The sequence below is a fragment of the Canis lupus genome, chromosome 38 (genome assembly GCF_011100685.1).
Source record: "Canis lupus familiaris isolate Mischka breed German Shepherd chromosome 38, alternate assembly UU_Cfam_GSD_1.0, whole genome shotgun sequence".
Lineage (NCBI taxonomy): Eukaryota > Metazoa > Chordata > Mammalia > Carnivora > Canidae > Canis > Canis lupus.
Window position 1 is genome coordinate 17572912 of NC_049259.1, and position 19419 is coordinate 17592330.

General features: G+C 46.6%; 1 protein-coding gene across 7 annotated transcripts in view; it reads left to right on the forward strand.

Annotated features, from left to right (window-relative positions):
* The first annotated feature begins 1742 nt into the window (after nt 1-1742).
* The window catches only part of MIA3 (MIA SH3 domain ER export factor 3), a 57822-nt gene continuing 40145 nt past the window's right edge, over nt 1743-19419 (forward strand). For 2 of the 7 annotated variants that reach the window (XM_038586204.1, XM_038586197.1), the window contains exons 1-5: nt 1743-1901; nt 4611-4744; nt 9244-9330; nt 12214-15019; nt 17443-17712. In XM_038586204.1, coding sequence (XP_038442132.1) covers nt 1769-1901; nt 4611-4744; nt 9244-9330; nt 12214-15019; nt 17443-17712 — 3430 coding nt within the window. In that variant the 5' untranslated portion in view covers nt 1743-1768. Of the gene's footprint in view, nt 1902-2649; nt 2891-4610; nt 4745-9243; nt 9331-12213; nt 15020-17442; nt 17713-19419 lie in introns of those variants that run through there. The other 5 variants (XM_038586196.1, XM_038586198.1, XM_038586200.1 and 2 more) reach the window with 4 other exon arrangements.

Below are 19419 nucleotides of genomic sequence, written 5' to 3' on the forward strand. Positions count from 1 at the left end.
GAGAGCATGGGGACTCCACTAGACCAACAGGAAGTCTCATGGCCCCTACAAACAACTGTTAACATCTACATGAACATCTTATCTTTTTCTTTATTCAACATTGGATTGCATGGATGGGCCACATTCTTTCCTCTTATTTTTAAAAACTCCGACTAGTTTGGAAAACCAACCGATGGGGTTAGTGTTGAGGTTGATGAGTAACCTCAGCAGACAGGACTGCAGTGAGAAGCCCCTGGTCTCAGATGCAAAGTGCTCCAGCCAGGGCTAGAACATTGTAGCCACTCTACTCTGGGCTGACCTGTGGGCTTGTGGCTTCTTTCTATCTTCCCTGGTTTCTTTCTTTCTTTGCACATATAGATAATTCAGTTATAACGTAATTTACACAAGATTTTGCTTCGCCTAGTCGGAAAGAAAGTACAAAAATTACATGTTGCTCGATGGAGGCTTTACAGAGTTGTGATTAAAAGGGAGGATTTCCCTGGGTTTGAAGCTGAGCTTCATCTCTCACCGGAAATGCGAATGCCCCCATTTACTCAAAGCAAGAACTCAGAAAGAGTTAGCTGCAATTAGTTAGCTTTTCCCAACCTGATACTTATTCTTGAGCCGGTTTTATGTTAGCTTCTACTAAATTGTGGATTTTAGACAAAGGCCTGATACCTTGTCTTTTGACCTACATCCTTCACCACACTACCCTAGGATCTGGCATGCATAAATGCAAGCTCAACACATTTTTGTTGAATTAAACCGCTCCTTCCCTTAGGGATAAAGAATCAAGGATCTGAAGATCTCAACACTGGTAGACACTGCCAACCCCTACCCCTTCTAAGGCTCAAAAAAAGACCAAGCCGGTCACCGGCTCTAACTTCCATCACCAACCCATCATTCCACTCATGCGCTTTCCTAATGAGGGGGGGGATCATGGATGGGGTCCCCGAAGGAACCCCTGGGAGCCTGAAGGAGGGGGAGCCGCAAACCAGAGACCAACAGTGGCCACTCGTGGGTGGGATTTGGTAGTTTGGAAAAGGACGCACCAAACCAAACATGGGGATGAGGGCGGGAAGGGGGCTAGGCTGGTTCGGGCTGGAGCAGAAATGAGAGCTGCGAGAAGGTGCCAGAAACGCACCTGGTGTTGGGCCGACGGAGTGGGGGCTCCAAGGTCGCAGGGAGGGGTGAGGGACGAGTGCTGCGGTGCGGAGGGCCGATGACTAGGGGACGGGGCGAGGGGGAGGAGACCCGAGCGCGCGGGGGGACCGCGGGTCGCAGCCCGGGGGCGAGGGCGCGCGGGTCGGAGCAGGGGGGCTTGGGTCCGAGGGCGCGCGGGGGTGCGGGTCGGAGGGCGGGGGCAGGGCACGTAGGGCTCGCGGGGGCGCGGGTCGAGGGCGCGCGGGGACGCTGGTGGAGCAGGGGGGCGCGGGTACCGAGGGCGCGCGGGGCCGCGGGTCGGGGGAGGCGCGGGTCGGGGCGCGGGTGGGAGCGCGCCCCCCTTCCCTCCCCTGTCCCCTTCCCTCCCCTCTCCCCTCCCCTCTCTCCTCCCCTCTCCCCTCCCCTCTCCCCTCCCCTCTCCCCTCCCCTCTCCCCTCCCCGGAGCCCCCGGGCCGCCGCCGAGGCGGTGCTGACGTGTCTGCGGGGCCCGCCGCGCCCTCCCGCGCCCCGCCCCGCCGCGCCCCGCCCCCGGCCCCGCCCGCCGCGCCCGCCCGGCCTCGCCTCCGCCTCCGCCTCCGCCTCCGCCTCGGCCTCGGCGCCGCCGGCTCCCCGCGGTGACCACAACATGGCTGCGGCGCCGGGGCTGCTCCTCTGGCTGCTGCTGCTCGGGCCGCCGTGGCGGGTGCGGGGCCAGGCGCGGGCGGACGCGAGCCGGCGCTTCGCGGAGCACAAAGTGTGCGCGGACGAGGAGTGCAGCAGTGAGCGGCGGGCGGGGGGGGGGGCGCGGGCGCGGGGGGCGCAGGCCGGCCGGGCCGGGATGGGCGCCGCGGGCCCTGCCGGGGGCTGCGCCTCCACTTGTTGCGGGGGCTTCCCTCCCTCCGCTGGCCCGGCGGGGCGGGGGCGGGGGCGGCGGCCCGGCCCCGAGGGGAGACCGGGCGGTTGGGGTGCGCGCCGCGCGCTGGGCTCCGCGGGGCGGTGGGTCGGGCGCAGCCTGCGGGCCGCGGGGCGCTCGGGGAGGGCGCGGGCGCGGGCGCTGCCCCCTCTGCCCTCCCGCTGCCCTCGGTTGGGGGCTCGCAGCGCCTTTGGACGGGGTCGGAGCTTGGGTCTGGGACGAGCCGGGAGCCCGAGGTCCCCGCCTCGCTCCTGTCGGTCTGTGCCGGGAGGGCTCCTGGCGGCCGCCGGGCGGGGAGGGCCCCTCAGGAGGCCCAAAGCTGAGGCTCTCGGAAGAGGCCGAGAACCCGCAGAGGCCACCTGGGCCCGGCAGCCTCCTCCGCTTGGCGCAGGAAGCGGAATCGCGCCCCGGCCCTAGACCGCGGGTGGGGGATGGACCGAGGGCGGTGAGCGGGACAGACGGCTCCGGAGCCCCACGGACCGGATTCGGGGAGCGACCGCGAGGGGCACTCGGGGGGCCCCTGAGCCCCGCCGGCCTTGGCCTTGGTGCCTCGCGGTGCTGGGACCCCTGCCTCTGTGTCTGCGGGACCGGGATCGGTCTTAGGGCCCCGCGGAGGGTCTTGAGTGACCTTGTACCTTGACGGTGAGCGCGCGGGAGCGTTCCTAAGTGGCCGCCGGTGCACCTCGCAGACTGCTCCTGCGGGAGAGGCCCTACAGCCTATGGAGTTTGGCTTATTCATATTCAAATTGGTGCTATTCGAGAACAGATTTCATAGTTGGAAGAGTTTGTATCCCGGCAACACGCCGTGCACGGGAAGCGAGGAGGCATCTGATCCGTGTGAAGCCATTCCTAGAGGTAACCTAGGGCAAAGACGCACGACCAAAGTGGAGCGTCTTCCACGCCTTTTCCCCCTCGGGCTTCTCTGAGCAAATCCCGATTTTTAGCAGGCAGGGTTGAGACATGTTTGCTCTTCTTTGCCTTCAAGCGCTCCCCTCCTTGGGTTCCTCAAAGGAGGAACCAGTTACCTGGAGGATCCCATCCTTGATGCTTCCCCAGTACCGGTACCGAGACATGGTCCTGAGAAGGCCCTTGCTTGTCACAGGAGTTGGGGAAGGAGAAGTGTCCAAACAGATAAAACCCAAACCCGACAGGCGGCAGCCCAGCAGGGCCCGGGACTGTGCTTTTGCATAAAGTATCCAGTGAGGGGTATGTGTGTGGGTGTGAGCTGTCCTTGTGTGCTTTTCAGAGAGTTGTTCCAACAGCGGGCAGTGTTGTCATCTAATTTATTGTTACAGTTTTTCAGTGATCTCTTCTAAGGGGGAAACAAAAGCAGCATTGCCATTTCCAGTTCTGATAGCATCCCGGGTCTTAAATTGTCCATCATCTTCAACCTGGCCTTTTCCCCAATTACATCTGAATTAGGATGCTGACATGTATTAAAGTCATCTGATTTTAGCTTGAAAAATCCAAAAAACTGTCCGCCAGTCTGTCTGTTCATCCCTCAAATATGTACCTGAAATACATTTTAATGTACTTATGGCTGACTGGCTTTAAGAAGAAATGTACTTTCAATGTCACCCTTATTTTCTCTCTTATTTAATTGTATCTATTGTCCGTTTCATGTTATATCAGAAACTGTGTGTTTGGCCAACAGAGAAATGCTGCTTCCCCTAGTTTCTAGATCAAGTGTGATATAAGTCCTGCATTTTAAGACTGAAGGTAACTACTGAACAATTCTCCTAGTTTTGCTTGTCCCTGCAACACGTGATGCCCACATGTGATTTTGTGTATAAACATAAAAAAAGGGGATCTTTCCTTCGTTTTGAAACCTTCATAGTGTTGGGGACAGTGAACATTATCTGCTTTCATAATAATTTCACATTACCCTGTCGTATGATTGGATAATCATATGTGATTATCACTATTCATCACTAATAGGATGTGATGTCCTTTCCCGTTAATTTATCCAGATAACTATACAGGGAAGAAGGCCACAGCGTGGCCTCAAATGAAGTTGACAGTGTTTACTGCTGCATGGTAGCAGTTATAGCCACTTAAAGATAGTGCCTTTTAGTGTTAGTTGAAGTTAATTGACCCCTTGGGGGTTCCTGGGTGCTCTCCCCAGTTCCCTGTTGCCTCTTCATGCGGCCATGCTTAAGCCAGCCAGCATCTGCTCTTGAATTTATCCAATTGCACCGTGAACCTTTTTATGATTATGGAACAGCAGAGATTGTGGACAAGAAGGTTAGAGAGAGAACCAAGAGTTTCTCCTGAGACCAGCTCCAGCTACGTGTAGTGGTGGACTCATTGCTTTTGGTTTATCCATAGAGAAATACAGGCAAAGTGGCCATCTCCCCTGTCTACTTGTAGGGGACAATATATAATGATAAAGCTCTAAAGATTTTAGATACTTGGAGCATATGAATCGAAAGCGATTGATTCCAGAGAGTACTGGAGAAACTTGGTTGTTGTTTATAGAGTAGAGGAAACCCTCCTCTTTCCTGAAAAATCAATATGGACTGTGAAAGTAGAATCCTGATACCTGTTTTTCTCCCCCCTCCTTCTTTACCTGCAGTGTTAATGTACCGAGGTGAGGCTCTAGAAGATTTTATAGGCCCAGATTGTCGTTTCGTGAGTTTTAAAAAAGGTGATGCTGTGTATGTCTACTATAAACTGGCAGGGAGACCGCCTGAAGTTTGGGCCGGAAGTGTAAGTACAAATTTGACACACTTTATCTTCTTATTTGTATTGGCTTGTTTAGTGCTGTAGGTGGAACTGTTTTCCTGGGTTCTTTGATGGCGACATCTTCCTGTGTCCCCAGCAGGCATCAGGCCTGGAACCAGGTAGAGGCTCTGCTCGGTTCCTTAAACAAAACAGAATGGCTCGGGGTTGATTCTTCTCAGTATTAAGTTCAGGCCTTACCAGCCGTGTATGCTCCATACATAGGAAAGGTGGTAGTGGCAAAACCTGAAAATCCTGGACTTTGTTGCTTCACAACAGAAGGGCTCGTGAGCATTCGAGGTCCTCCTCTCAACTTTGTGCAGGACAACGTTTCAAGTGTTCACGTGTAAAGTTCATTGTATATGTATTTTTTTCTAAACTATTAATATTTGTGAAAGGTTGGCAGCTCTGCAAACAGTTACCTAATCATAGGTACTGTTATTAGTCTGTTAAAAAAGCAAAATGTCCTTTTCACTGTGTGTTTTTTTGTTTCCTTGTTTGGGTTGTAACTTCTGGGTCATCCTTTTCCTGCTCTCAGGCCCTTGCTCCTGGAGACTCCCTGAGCTGCTCTCTTTCAGTTTTATGGGTGGCCTGATGGTGGACATGGAAACTGATGATCCTCAGGCTCTGATTTTTTATTTTTTAAAGATTTTATTTATTTGACAGAGAGAGAAAGAGAGAGCATAAGCAGAGGCAGCTGCAGACAGAGGGAGATGGAGAAGCAGACTCCCGGCTGAGCAAGGAGCCTGATGCGGGGCTTGATTCCAGGACCCTAGGATCATGACCTGAGCCAAAGGCAGACAGATGCTCATCCCAGCTGAGCCACCCAGCCCTCCCCCCATGCTCTGATTTTTAAGATTTTTTTTGTATAATTATGTGACTATAATTAACTTACAGTGTTGTTAGTTTCAGGTGTACAGTGTAGTAACTCCACAATCTATATGTTACTTTGTGCTTATCACCATAAGAGTACTCTTAATTCCCTTCACCTGTTTCACCCATTCTTCCACACACCTCTCCTGTGGCACCCACTAGTTTGCTCCCTGTATTTAAATGTCTAGTTTTTTTGTCTTTCTTTTTGTTTTGTTTCTTAAATTTCTCATTTCTTAAGTGAGTGAAATCATATGGCATTTATCTTTCTCTGAGTGACTTATTTTTCTTAGCATAATGCTCTCTAGGTCCATCCATGTTACAAATGGCAAGATTTCATTCATTTTTTATGACCAAGTAATATCCAGTGTGTGTGTGTGTGTCTGTCAGTCAGTCTGTGTATGTGTACCATATCTTTATCCAGTCACCTATTGGTGGACACTTGGGTTGCTTCCACGTCTTGGGTATTGTAAGGTTTTACTTTTTTTTTTTAACAAATATTGTTTATTTTTTTTAAGATTTTATTTATTTATTCATGAGAAACAGAGAGATAGAGGGGTAGACACACAGGCAGAGGGAGAAGCAGGCTCCATGCAGGGAGCCCGACGTGGGACTCGATCCCCGGTGTCCAGGATCACGGTTGGGCTGAAGGAGGTGCTAAACTGCTGAGCCACCCAGGCTGCCCCAGGTTTTACTTCTTCATTCAGACCGATATTGAGAGAGAAAGAGAGTGAGCAAGCGAGAGCATGTGCACTTGCAGGCGGAGGGATAAGCAGACTACGGTGAGCGTGGAGCCCTGTCCGGGGCTGGATCCCACTATCCTGAAATCATGACCTGAGCCAAAATCAAGAGTTGGTTGCTCAACCATCTGAGCCAACCAACTGAGCTCCATTGGCTATTGTAAATAATGCTCATGCTTTTGATTTTAAATGAGGAGATTCCCTAGGAGTGACCTGATGGAGAGGCTTATGAGTTCTTGTCCTTTATTTGCTAAAAAGTGTGATGTGCATACTGTTTATGTACTGAAAGTTGGAAGAGTTCTTGATGTCCTTAGGATTGTTCAGACTTTGAGAAATACCCAGTCTCCACTGTGAAAACTTTTACTTTCAATAGAATACCAAACAACAGAAAATAAGGCTCGAGAAACCTACTCAGGGAAAGATAAATCCATTTTGTTGGCGTTCCAGATTCTTAGGGAGGAAGCTTGAAAGACCAACTACCTAGTCAGGTTCACCCCTTGTAATTTGGGCAGAATCCTGATTGAATCACTATATAAAAAGAAGGATCTGTTCCGTTTCCTTCAAATCGACCACATGAGGTTTCTTGATAATCTTTACTCTTGGGAAGTTTTTTCCACGTTCCTAGGCTGCATGGTTTATATACAGTGAGGTGGTTAAGTTGGAGCATTGGGGCAAGTGAGCTCAACTTGCATTTTCCTGTGGCCATAGTCACCTCTCATGCTCCCTTCTGAGGGAAGCACTCTTCTCAGCAACCCAGCAGAGGGATCTTGGCTGTTTGATAATTGTTCAGGTGGCACTTTGTTTGCACTGCTCACGTGGCATCCCCTTGACTGCTTTGTATTGCAGTTGGTTTGTGTACCGACTTTGCTCCTATGAAGTCATGAGCCCTGTAACAGAAGAGCCCATGTCTTACCTATCTTCCTTTTGAATATTTCCTTTCAGGGCTGTGGCGCTTATTTACATTTGTCCCGATAGTAGCTTATACAGAAATCATTCTCTTGAACAGATATTCCCCCCCCTCCCCCAGCCCAATACAATCAGCAGTTCCTTGGCAGGGATGATATATGGAAGCAAAATTAGATAAAAAACTTACTTCCGGTCCTGAGGGTCCATGATTCTGCAACCCCTTTTTGTCAGATCCAAAGACACAGAATATCCCCCAGTGTAAAAATATGGAGGGTATTTTTTTTTATTTATTATTTTTATTTATTTATTTATTTATTTTTATTTATGATAGTCACAGAGAGAGAGAGAGAGAGAGAGAGAGGCAGAGACACAGGCAGAGGGAGAAGCAGGCTCCATGCACCGGGAGCCTGACGTGCGATTCGATCCCGGGTCTCCAGGATCGCCTGCCAAAGGCAGGCGCCAAACCGCTGCGCCACCCAGGGATCCCCGGAGGGTATTTGTTTTTAAAAAGATTTTATTATTTTTAATAATCTCTACACCCAACATGGGGCTCAAACCCACAACCCTCAGATCAAGAGTCACACAGTCTACTGACTGAGCTAGCCAGGTGCCCCCCAAATAATGGAATTTGTATGACCTATAGTCTCAGTGGATAGAGATTGCACAAAGATAAATGTATTTCCTTTTACCGTGTATTTCTGATTTCTCTCCCTTTTCCAGATTTTCTCTTAATAAAATTTTCCTCAAAAGGAAAAAAAAGTATATTTTTCCCTCATTTTCTCTTCTTATTTCATGAAACTTATACTTTAGGAAATTAAAAACTCTCTTCCCTTAGCCTTCAAAATGATACTTGTTTCTGGTTTTTAGTTTTTGTTCTGCAATCCTTTTTGGTTTCTTAGAGTTGTAGATTTTAACTTCTGGCATAGCAGTTTTTAATTGCTCTGTCTTCTCTAATCTTCAGGACTGTATTCTAGCTCTAAGACAGGCTTTCACATATTTGCCAGATATAACAACAGTGCTCCTAATGAGGATATTTTAGTAGTTGATGATAAGATAGCCTTTTTCTCTTTCGGTACATTGGATCTGCCTAGAGAGATCTGCTTTCCGTTTCAGGCGTAGCCAAGAGAAGACAGTGTATGTGTCTCAAGAGGACACACTTTACGTATTTTAGCTGTTAGTGCTGTTGGTAAATGGGGTTATTTTCTCTAGAGGTTTACTTTGTAGCAAACTAAAGCTTGATATATACATTAATATGAATTTTATTTTCTCCCTGAAATACTGGAAAATCTAGTTTTTGAAAAAGCTGCTACAGCCTATTCTGTCAATAAATATTTGCTTTTTGTCATAGTGATAAAATATTTTAGGAATTTTGTATTCTTTTTCCTTAATTTTCATGGCTGTTTATTGGTTTAAGAAAGACTTCTAAGTTCCAGTTGATGAGCAAAGCTATGAAATGTGCAGGTAAAGTCTTGATGGAGGTTATTTGCAATTGTGTTTCTAATCAGCTTTGATTTGCATAGTTTTTTTTTCAAAAATTTTTATTTTTAAGTAATCTTTATACCCAGTGTGGGGCTTGAAATTACGACCCTGGGATCAAGAGTCACATGTTCTTCTGACTGAGCCAGCTGAGTACACCTGGTTTTCATAGTTTTAACCACATAATATATAATAACTCTCTCTTATGTAGGTCTTTTATCTACTTTAGAAATCTAATTTTATGTGCTCTGTGTTTAGAAATAAGTTGCATGTTGAAAGGAAACCTCAGTGGTTTTAGAAAAGTTGGCCTTAAAATATTCTGTATTTAATTTTTGTTGGAATAATTATCTGTGTAATCATAATAGCAACTCTGTATCTCTCGTGTTTATAGCTACCTACCTATTTGTGTATTTTCTCTCATTGCTAAGATGTCTGTTTGTATTTCTTATACAGAATTTTGATTGTTTGCTTATTTTTGCATATTCTTTCATATAGGTTGGGCGTATTTTTGGATATTTTCCAAAGGATTTAATACAAGTAGTCCATGAATATACTAAAGAGGAGCTACAGGTTCCAACAGATGTAAGTTATGGAAATTTTTTTTGTTGTTGTTGTTCTCAATTTTAAATTCTCTTTCAAATTCATCAGGTATAGTCAGTTAATGATTTTTGAAAGTGTTTGTGTTTTGGCCAGAAAAAAAACAAGTTCACATTTGTGTATCAAGTTTTAATTTAGAATCACGTTACCTTTAAAAATAGAAACAAAAAGAAAGAAAGTTTGAAAAGAATTTATAGGAGACTAAATCATTATTTGGTAGTTGTCTAATATATATACTCTTATATAGGGTTTTTCTTTGGTGCTTTATATGAGAAAAAATTAAAGAATTCAATGTCTTATTCAGTTATTAAGTTTCAGAGGTAGATATTTCTTTTTTTTAAGATTTTAAAAAATTCTTACTTATTTTAGAGAGAGAGAGAGCACAAAAGAGAGAGAACGCACAAGTGCAAGCAGGGGGAGGGACAGAGGGAGAAGGAGAGAAACTCAAGCAGACTTCGCACTGAGTGCGGAGCCCAAGACAGGGCTCTGTTTCATGACCCTGAGATCATGACCGAAGCCAAAATCAGGAACAGGAGGCTTAAGCGACTGAGCCACCCAGGCTCCCCAAGATGTAAATCTTTTTAGAAGCAAAGGGAGAAGATGGTATCTCAATCAGAAAGCCACTCATTGAATAGCTCTTAGACATTTTAAGTGTAGAGAAATCAGGTGAAATTAAACACTAAATTATGTATTAGGCCACAAATGCCAATTTATAGTGGTTTTCTTACTACTGACTCTTTTGGTGATTTCAGGGATTGTGGTTAAGTTCTAGGTTTGGAATAGGAAATCTTAGAGGTTTGGAGGAGGTCTGGTTTCAGATCTGCACATCCTGTAACATATTCATCTGAGTACACTGACAGCTCTGTGATGACAAGGGTTTTGTGTTCTGGGACCCTTGGTCTTTTATTTTCTGGAGTTGATCTGACCCTTGATTATTTTCTGGAGTTTTGAAATGTATAGTAATTGATGCACATCTTTGAGCAGTTCTTTGCGGTGCTGGAGAACATATGAACTGCTGGCCTAGAGCCATTCTTAGATGAGACTCACTGGACATATGGAGTCTTAGAGGCAGAACTGCTCTTTAACATATCTTGATAATCTCAAAGGTCATAAAATCAGCCCCATCACTTGTCTGGCCTCATTCCTAATGAAGAGACTCCCCAGGATAGAGGTGTGAGATGGCAGTTCATTGGTCACAGTGACCTCAGTAGTTTGGGAGTCGCCTTCCCACTGCACCTCCCATTGCAGGCTTCCCCTCAGTAATAAGAAACTGGCTTGGAAACACATGTGATGCAAAGAAGAAATCATCCATCCCTACTGCACTTGTCAGGGCTCCTCGGACTTTTTGTGAAAGTTGAGTTAGGAGAAGAGAATAATCTTTGTTGGCTTTCTAACTTCCTTTGTTTATGACCCCTTTTATGTCAATTTGCTTTTTATTGGAGGAAAGGAAAAATACAGGCTTATGGATAGTCCTGAAAGCAGATCTTAATGACACCTAGAACCCTGATTTAGAGTAGAGCATATTCCTTACTGAATCTTGTTTTCTTTTTTTTTTTAATAATGATTTTTATTTATTTATTCATAAGAGACACAGAGAGAATGAGAGGCAGAGACACAGGCAGAGAGAGAAGCAGGCTCCATGCAGGGAGCCCAATGTGGGACTCGATCCCAGGTCTCCAGCATCACGCCCTGGGCTGAAGGCAGGCGCTAAACCGCTGAGCCACCTGGGCTACCCCCTGAATCTTGTTTTCAAGTTGTACTTGAAATAATTAAGTGGGGTGGGGGTGTGGTTTCAAACTCTTCCTTGTGCCATTAATTTTTATTTCCCATGTACCTGTGTTTTATTTTTTTATTATTATTTTTAAAGATGCATTTATTTATTTATAAGAGACACAGAGATAGGCAGAGGAAGAAGCAGGCTCCTCAAAGGGAGCCCAATGTGGGACTCGATCCCGGATCCTGGGACACACCCTGAGCTGAAGGCAGATGCTCAACTGCTGAGCCACCCAGGCATCCCTGTACCTGTGTTTTAATAGGATACTTCCTAAGCTGATGTATCTTTCCCAATCTAAAGGAAATATAAGCCAAAAGAAATCTGTATAGACTTAGATCTTCACAGCAAAGTGATTCTGCATGTCTCCAGCTGGGTAAACAGAAGTGTAGCCTGGAGGTCACAGCAATAGGGAAGCTGGGTGGTCTTCCAGCTTCTCCTGCACATATTATTATGAGATGAATTCCCAGAACATCAGATATGGATATTGGGGAGTTGGGGTACCCAATAAATGATATCCTGTTTTTTTCCACTTGTGCTCAGAACAAATTTGAGAGATCTAGGAGTCAGGCACATGGAGACCAAATTGTCACTATTATTTATTGATAAAGCTTTTCAGTGAAAGTGGCTCAAGTTGTAGAAATAATAGGCTTTCTAACTTTGTAGTCTAGAATAAGATAGACTTGCCCAGCCATAGACAGAGCTAGCTAACGGGGCCACCCCAAGGGGATTGTCCCTATAAAACTAGCAGTGCCGAGGGGAGTGGATATGTGTGCCCTCTGGCAGGTCCCAAACAGAAAACAGGGATGGTACAGAGCAAATTCACCAGCTGTGTGAATCATGTTTCCCATGGGAAAGAGACAGCGAAGGGAAACTGGGAATAGTACTCAGGTAGGAGCCCTTATCCATGGACGCAGGCAACCAGGGAAAGTGGATTCTAGGTACTATATCCCTTCACCACCCAAGAAGAGTTGTCACTCAAGGGAGGCACAGAAGTCGCTCCAGAGCCAATTTGAGATTGTCTCTGTCACTAGCATGGGTAAGAGTTTGCTCTTTTGATACTTAGTGACATGCTAACATTTTTCTTTCTCTTATAGGAGACAGATTTTGTTTGTTTTGATGGGGGAAGAGATGATTTTGATAATTATAATGTAGAAGAACTTTTAGGATTTTTGGAATTACACAATTCTGCAACTGAAGAGTCTGAGAAAGCCATAGAAGAAACTCAGTATGAGGAGGACACCCCTCCTGAAGTATTGGAGGAAAGCGACCTCGAACTAGAACCAGTAGAAGTTAACTCAGAGGAGAGTGAAAGTGTAGCCTCAGAAAACACTAAGGAACTCAAGGAAAGATCTGGGGCTCAGAAGAACCACCCGCATGTAAACAGTCCAGCAGATCATGCTCAGGGAGATCCATCTTCATTTGAACCTTTTGAGGAAATGCTACAAGATAAACTAAAAGTGCCAGAGAGTGAAAACAACAAAACCAGCAATGGTTCTCAGGTCTCGAATGAACAGCAGACAATTGATGCTTATAAACTTTTGAAAAAAGAAATGACCCTGGACTTAAAAACCAAATTTGGCTCCACTGCTGATGCACTTGTATCTGATGATGAGACAACCAGACTTGTTACTTCATTAGAAGATGATTTTGATGAGGAATTGGATGCTGAGTATCACATAGTTGGCAAGGACGAAGAAGAGAATGAAGACAACTTTGACGAGCTGCCGTTACTGACCTTCGCACATGGTGGAGAAGATGTGAAAACTCCAGTGAAGTCCGGAGTTGAGAAATACTCAGCAGAGAGCGAGCAGAGTTCAAATGAAGAGGATAAGGTTGAGGCACCTCAGCCCCCTGGCATCAAAAACTATGATAAAGATATATTAACAACCTGGGAGGATACTGTCTTCTTCACAGAAGATGACAGCGTAACAAGTATGGATTTGGGGAGTTCTGAATCACAGGAAGGCAAGGAAGGTGATGATGCGTTCATCCCAGAGAGCAAATGGAGGAAACCACGGTCAGCAGCGGATTACATTGACCCTAAGAAGGCAGAAGATGGTCTTTTGCCTACAGCTAACGATGTAGGTACTAAAACAGATAACGACGAAGACCTGGAAATTCACATTGCAGGAAAAGGGAGGGGAGCCAAGGAACCCAAGCCGGGCCTGGCACAGGCCGAGATGGGGCCGGAGGAGGAGAAGCAGGAAGGCATGACCACACACGGTTCTACTCATAGTGGTGACCTCGGCTCTTTGCCATCTACTGGAAAGGGTAAAGAAATGTTGGAATCAGCATTTGATAACAAAGAAGATGACCTAAAAGGAGCGGCTATTCATATTTCAAAAGGAATGCTCCATGAAGAAAAGCCCGGAGAGCAGATTTCAGAAGGGGGCTCGGAGCGTGAACCCCTCCCTCAAGCCACAGGGGGTCAAGTGAACGAAGAAAAGCCTGACCAGGAGTCTGTGGGTATCGCAGCACCCTCTGGGGGTGGTCAGCATAATGCCTCCAGGGACCGTGTGGAAGACGTCCACGCTTTAGCAGGATTGAAACCACATACACCGTCAGTGGAGCATCCAAAGGAGGAATTTAGAGAGGAACGGCTTCTTAAAACTCAGAATCAACCTAGGCCCTCCCCTCTGGATGGAGTTGGTTTGCCAGGAGAACTGAAAGAAGAGGGTCCCATTTGGGGAAGAAATCTTTCCTGGCCGCAAGGAGGAGAAGTGGCTGCTGCACATAGTAAGCAGATGGATGAGAAGGGGAGGCTTGCCGAGGAGGAGGTCAGAGAGGACTCCTCAGCTGAAGAGTTAGCTCCTCAACAGCCCAAGGCGGGCTCCCAGGAAGTGGAGCCCACAGGCCGGCCAGGTAGCCCGGAAGTGCCAGGTGTCCATACTGAGAAACCAGAGGCAGAAGACGATCACAGCCCTGAAGAACTCCTGGAGGATGAAAATGCTCTCAGCGCAAAACAGGCTAAAGAAAAAAGCCCCGGGATTCAGGGCAGGTGGTTAGACGTTAACCTGCAGTCCCCCTCAAGAGCTCCTTTAGGTGTGGTTAATACCGATGCAGAAATGGAAGGAAACAAAGAAGAAGCTAGTACTATTTTGGAAATAGAAAGAAAAGGTGAAACTTTTGGCAAAGAGGTAGAGCCAGGGGGCAGGGGCAGGGAAGCAGGTAGTGGGGTGGTGGAAACAGAAAGCCCTCTTGCAGGTGCAAAAGCACAGATGGCATCTGGAGGAAGTGACTCTCCTGACAAGAAAAATCGGACTCCGGGGTTAGGTGAAATGTTTCAGAATCAAGACTCTGATTATTTTAAAGAAGACAGCGCTGAGAAATCTGCACAGAAGCCTGGGGTAGAAGAACTCTCTGAAGAGGACCAGGACTTTGAGAGACCCGCGGACACACAGAGCCAGGGGCCTGCCCCCGAGGAGCAGGAAGGTGGCCCGCTGCACGGGACGCCACCCACGGTGGTGAGGCCAATGCGTAGCGACTACGTGAAGGACTTGCCCATAATTGGCAGCTTCTTTAAAGAACAACAGTCTCTGCAGAGGTTCCAGAAGTACTTCGATGTCCACGAGCTGGAAGCCATGTTCCACGAAATGTCATTAAAGCTGAAGTTGGCGCAGCAGGAGAGCCTGCCTTATAACGTGGAGAAAGTCCTAGATAAGGTCTTCCGTGCATCTGAGTCACAGATTCTGAGCACAGCAGAGAAAATGCTTGATACCCGTGTGGCTGAAAACAGAGATCTGGGAATGATGGAAAGTAACATATTTGAGGAGGCAGCCGTACTAGACGATATTCAAGACCTGATCTATTTTGTCAGGTACAGACACTCCACCATGGAGGAGACTGCCCCGCTGGCCACGGGACAGCCCCCCCAGGAAGGCTGGGGTGGCACGTTGGAAGGTAAGGTGCCTGCCTGTGGCCTTGTGGGGGTGCGCTTGAGAAGCAGGTGGGGCGGTGGCTGCTGAGGTGCCTCCTGCCTTATTTGTGAAGCTCTGTCCACAGTGGATGGGGTGCCCAAAGGTAAGGGACAACAGCACTGTGACATGCATGTGTCCCTTCCTGCCTTCTCTCAGGCTGGAATGTGGGTGAGAATTTCTTACCTCGTTTACCCCTTAGGACAGTTGAGGCTGGTAGTGTTTTCAAAAGGAAACTTGACAAGTGTATAAAGAGAAGGCTGTAGACAAGAAAATCATGCTCCAAGTAAACATGTCCTTGGGTTTTTGTTTTGTTTTTTAACACTTAAAATTTTTTTTTCGTGGCAGCCCCGGTGGCACAGCGGTTTAGCGCCACCTGAAGCCCGGGGTGTGATCCTGGAGTCCCGGGATCGAGTCCCACGTCAGGCTTCCTGCATGGAGCCTGCTTCTCCCTCTGCCTGTGTCTCTGCCTCTCTCTCGCTCTCTCTGAATAAATAAATAAATCTTTAAAAAAATTTTTTTCCCCCAAATGTAACAAAGTACAAGCTTCATGTAAAATTATGAAAGGGATTCTTTTTTTAATCTTAGTAGGTTTCCTTCTTTCCTTTTTTCCTTCCTTCCTTTCCTTTCCTCCTTCCAAGTAAGCTTTTTGCCCAGCTTGAGGCTTGAACTCATGACACTAAGGTCAGGAGCTGCATGTTCTACTATCTGAGCCAGGCAGGTACCTGGAGTAAATTTTTTTAATTGAAGTGTAGTTGAAACACAATGTTACATTAATTTCAGGTATGCAACATAGTGATCGGGCAAGTCTGTACTGCCTGCTATGCTCTGGGCAAGTGTAGCTCCCACCTGTCACCATACAAGACTGTGACAACACCACTGACTATATTCCCTGTGCTGTAGCATTCAGCCCTGTAACCTACTCCTTCCATAACCAGGAGCCTCTGAATGGGCTCTTTTGAACATAGTTTCTTAAGCACAATGTCACTGCTCTTTGTATTAGTTGGTATAACGTTAATTTTTTTATTCATTCATTTTTTTTTTTAAGGATTTTATTTATTCATGAGAGACACACACACAGAGAGGCAGAGACACAGGCAGAGGGAGAAGCAAGCTCCATTCAGGGAGCCTGATGTGGGACTCGATCCCGGGATTCCAGGATCATGCCCTGGGCTGAAGGCGGCGCTAAACCACTGAGCCACCCAGGGATCCCCTATTTATTTATTTTCAAAAAAGACTATTTTAGAGAAAGAGCCAGGGGTGGGGCAGAGGGAGAGACTGTCAAGGAGACTCTTTGCTGAGCATGGAGCCTGACTTTGGGCTTGATTCACGATCCTGAGAGAATGACATGAGCTGAAACCAAGAGTCAGACGCTTAATCCACTGAGCCACCCAGGCGTGCCTGTCATAACACCTTAGTCTGTGTCCCCATGCTTTTCAGACTGAGGTATTTGAATCGAGGCATATAGTAGAGTACCAGGGGGACATAAAGTCACAGAATAAATGCATCTTCACAGAGGGCTAATTTTTCCTGAGAATTTGGGGAGGGAAGCATTTTTGCATGTAATCAGAGCAGATCTATTTTGCATTAGAATGCCAAACTCTAAAGAATTTTCAGGGTAAAGTATGAAGCTTTAAAGAAATTTGTCTTTGGGCAGCCTGGTGGCTCAGCGGTTTAGTGCCGCCTTCAGCCCAGGGCGTGATCCTGGAGATCCAGGATCGAGTCCCATGTCAGGTTCTCTGCATGGAGCCTGCTTCTCCCTTTGCCTATGTTTCTGCGCCTGCCTCTCTCTCTCTCTCTGTTTCTGTCTCTAATGAATAAATAAAGTCTTAAAAAAAAAAATTCGTCCTTGCTGCGGGTTGCATGGGGCTCCGCTCTGAGCCTGTTGGGGAGGGAAATGGGTTCGCTCTTTTTGATGATTAGACACACTCTGAAAATATTTGAAAGGTACTTCAGCAAACTGCTTTTGTACGTAATGTCCTCTGTGCCAGCTCTGTGAAATAACTCATGCTTGCATAGGAAAGAGTTTGTGTTCTTTCTGTGTAGAGTAGGTGGTTCATGTTTCTGCGCTTGATGGAGATTCTCTTCTGTACATTTATGTTTGTGAGCATATATTGGTTGGTCAAGGAAAGTTGGATTATTGAAGGCCCTACCATAAATGTGTTTATAGAATACTTGGAATAAGGGTTTCTTTATAAATTTTGGCCATCTGTGGAGTGAGACAAAAGCAGCTGGAACCCGCATTTTCCTGCTCATTTGTGCTCCCTGGGAGACCAGCGTGTGGGAGGGGAGTAGTGAAGTGCCTGGTGGGGGCGGGTGATGGATGGTGAGGGATAGCTGCCCAGTGGGAAGGGCGGAGCGGGCAGTGTCCTCAGGCTTTGCCATCCAGTGCATTCTTCTTCCTTCTAGGGATGCAGCCACACCTTGAAGATAATTTCCCACAAGGTCACACCAAAGATAATTTCCCACAAGACCACATAGAAGACAGTTTCCCACAAGATCACACAGAAGACAGTTTCCCACAAGATCACACAGAAGACAATTTCCCACAAGATCACACAGAAGACCTTCAAATACAGATTCTCAAAGAGCCCAGCCAGTTGGATCAACCTGTGGTTGGTGACATGGGTGCCTCAGAAGTGTCACAGCAGCCAAATACTGAGAAAGATGGAGACCCAGGTAAAGCTTGCAGATTTTTCTCTACAGGGTAGAAATATGTCATAAAGAGGAGCTTCTAGGACTTTTTTTTTTTTTTTTTTAGTTTATTTAAGTAGTCTTGGTACCCAGAGTGGGGCTCAAACTCATGACCCCAAGATCAAGAGTCATATTTTCTATGGACTGAGCTAGCCAGGTACCCCTGGACACTTGTTTTTAAAGGCAGGAAATCAGAAAGGAGAATAATATAGGCATGAGTGAGTTTAAAAAACAAGAAAGCCCAGAATGGAAAGAAAAGCAGGCATTGAGACAGATAGAGGTCAGCAGTGGGAAAAAGGCCAGAGACTAACCACAAACCAATGTCTGGCCATCAGTACTTATGTGAATAATTTTAATCTAAAATATTATTCTTAAAAAGCCTTATGTTCTGAAACAGTTTTCAACGAAACCAGAGGCATCAGAAACTCGGGGGTGGCGGGGGGGGGGGGGGAGGGAGACCAGCAGGCTGTATTTAACAAGCCCTCCAGGAAATTCTGATCCATTGAAAGTTTAAGAACCACTGTGTGAACACAAATTCTGGGTTTTCTCCCCACTCCTTAGTCCTCTCCACCCCAGCCTGCCCCCAGAATAGAGGGTGGCTTAGCTCTTTTGTTAATTTGCTACCTAGGCTGGCAAAACCCTTTTTAAAAACAGTGAAGGGGATATTTATGCCTCAGTGTCTTCATACCATTGGGAACAGTACAGAACTTTGCAGTGTGTGCTGGTCCTGTGTGGCCTGACATGGGTGAACAGAACTTTATCACAGAGCTCAGCAAACAGTCTGTGGAGAGCAACTCCTTGCACTTGAATTGAGGAAAACGTTTAAAACAAAAATACAACCCCAATAATGGTAGCAACAGGTTTCTAAATTTATTTTCATTTATTTATTCACGAGAGACACAGAGAGACAAAGGCAGAGGGAGAAGCAGGCTTTCTGCAGGAAGCCCAATGTGGGACTCGATCCTGGGACCCCGGGTTCACGCCCTGAGCCACCCAGGTGCCCCTCAACAGGTTTCTAATGAAGAAGAACTAATTGTGTTATTTCGCGTACCCATCGTGGTGGCATGATTTCATACCGTGCTAGGTTGTGGTCCTTAACCATGGGTATAGCGTTACCCTGTGGTACTCTAAGACCTGGTAGCATGGGTGGACCCTCTGTCTCTCTTCAGAGTGGGGGAGAAGCCACAGCATGGGGAGGAATACTGCAAATTTGAGAAGAAATGACATCAGAGGTCTCCCATAGTCCAGAGAATATTGCATTCATGTATAATTCTCTCTAGTTCTAAACTCCTTTAAGTCAAAAGGTTCTACTTATTGAAAATGAGTCCTATACCATGAAGTCTTGTTATTCTCTTGCTCAGAAACTTTCAGGGCTGGGAAAAGTTCAGCTTGCAGAATTAAGGACAGATTTTTTTTTTTTTTTTTGCTCTGTCCTTTATGGTCTGTCACAAAATGACATCAACTACCTTTACAGGCTCATCTTCCCAAATATCTCAGATACAGAGATGCTGACCTGACTGGGAATACTTCCCCAGAGGTCAGATTCATAGATCAATAGTGAATGGAATTTCCTGGTTGGAAGACACAAGAGGCCCCTACTCAACCCATCACTAATCATTTGTTGAACTCCTAGTGGTTTATCAGACATGCCCCAGACTCAGGTAATTCAAACTGAAATCCCTTCCTCATCAC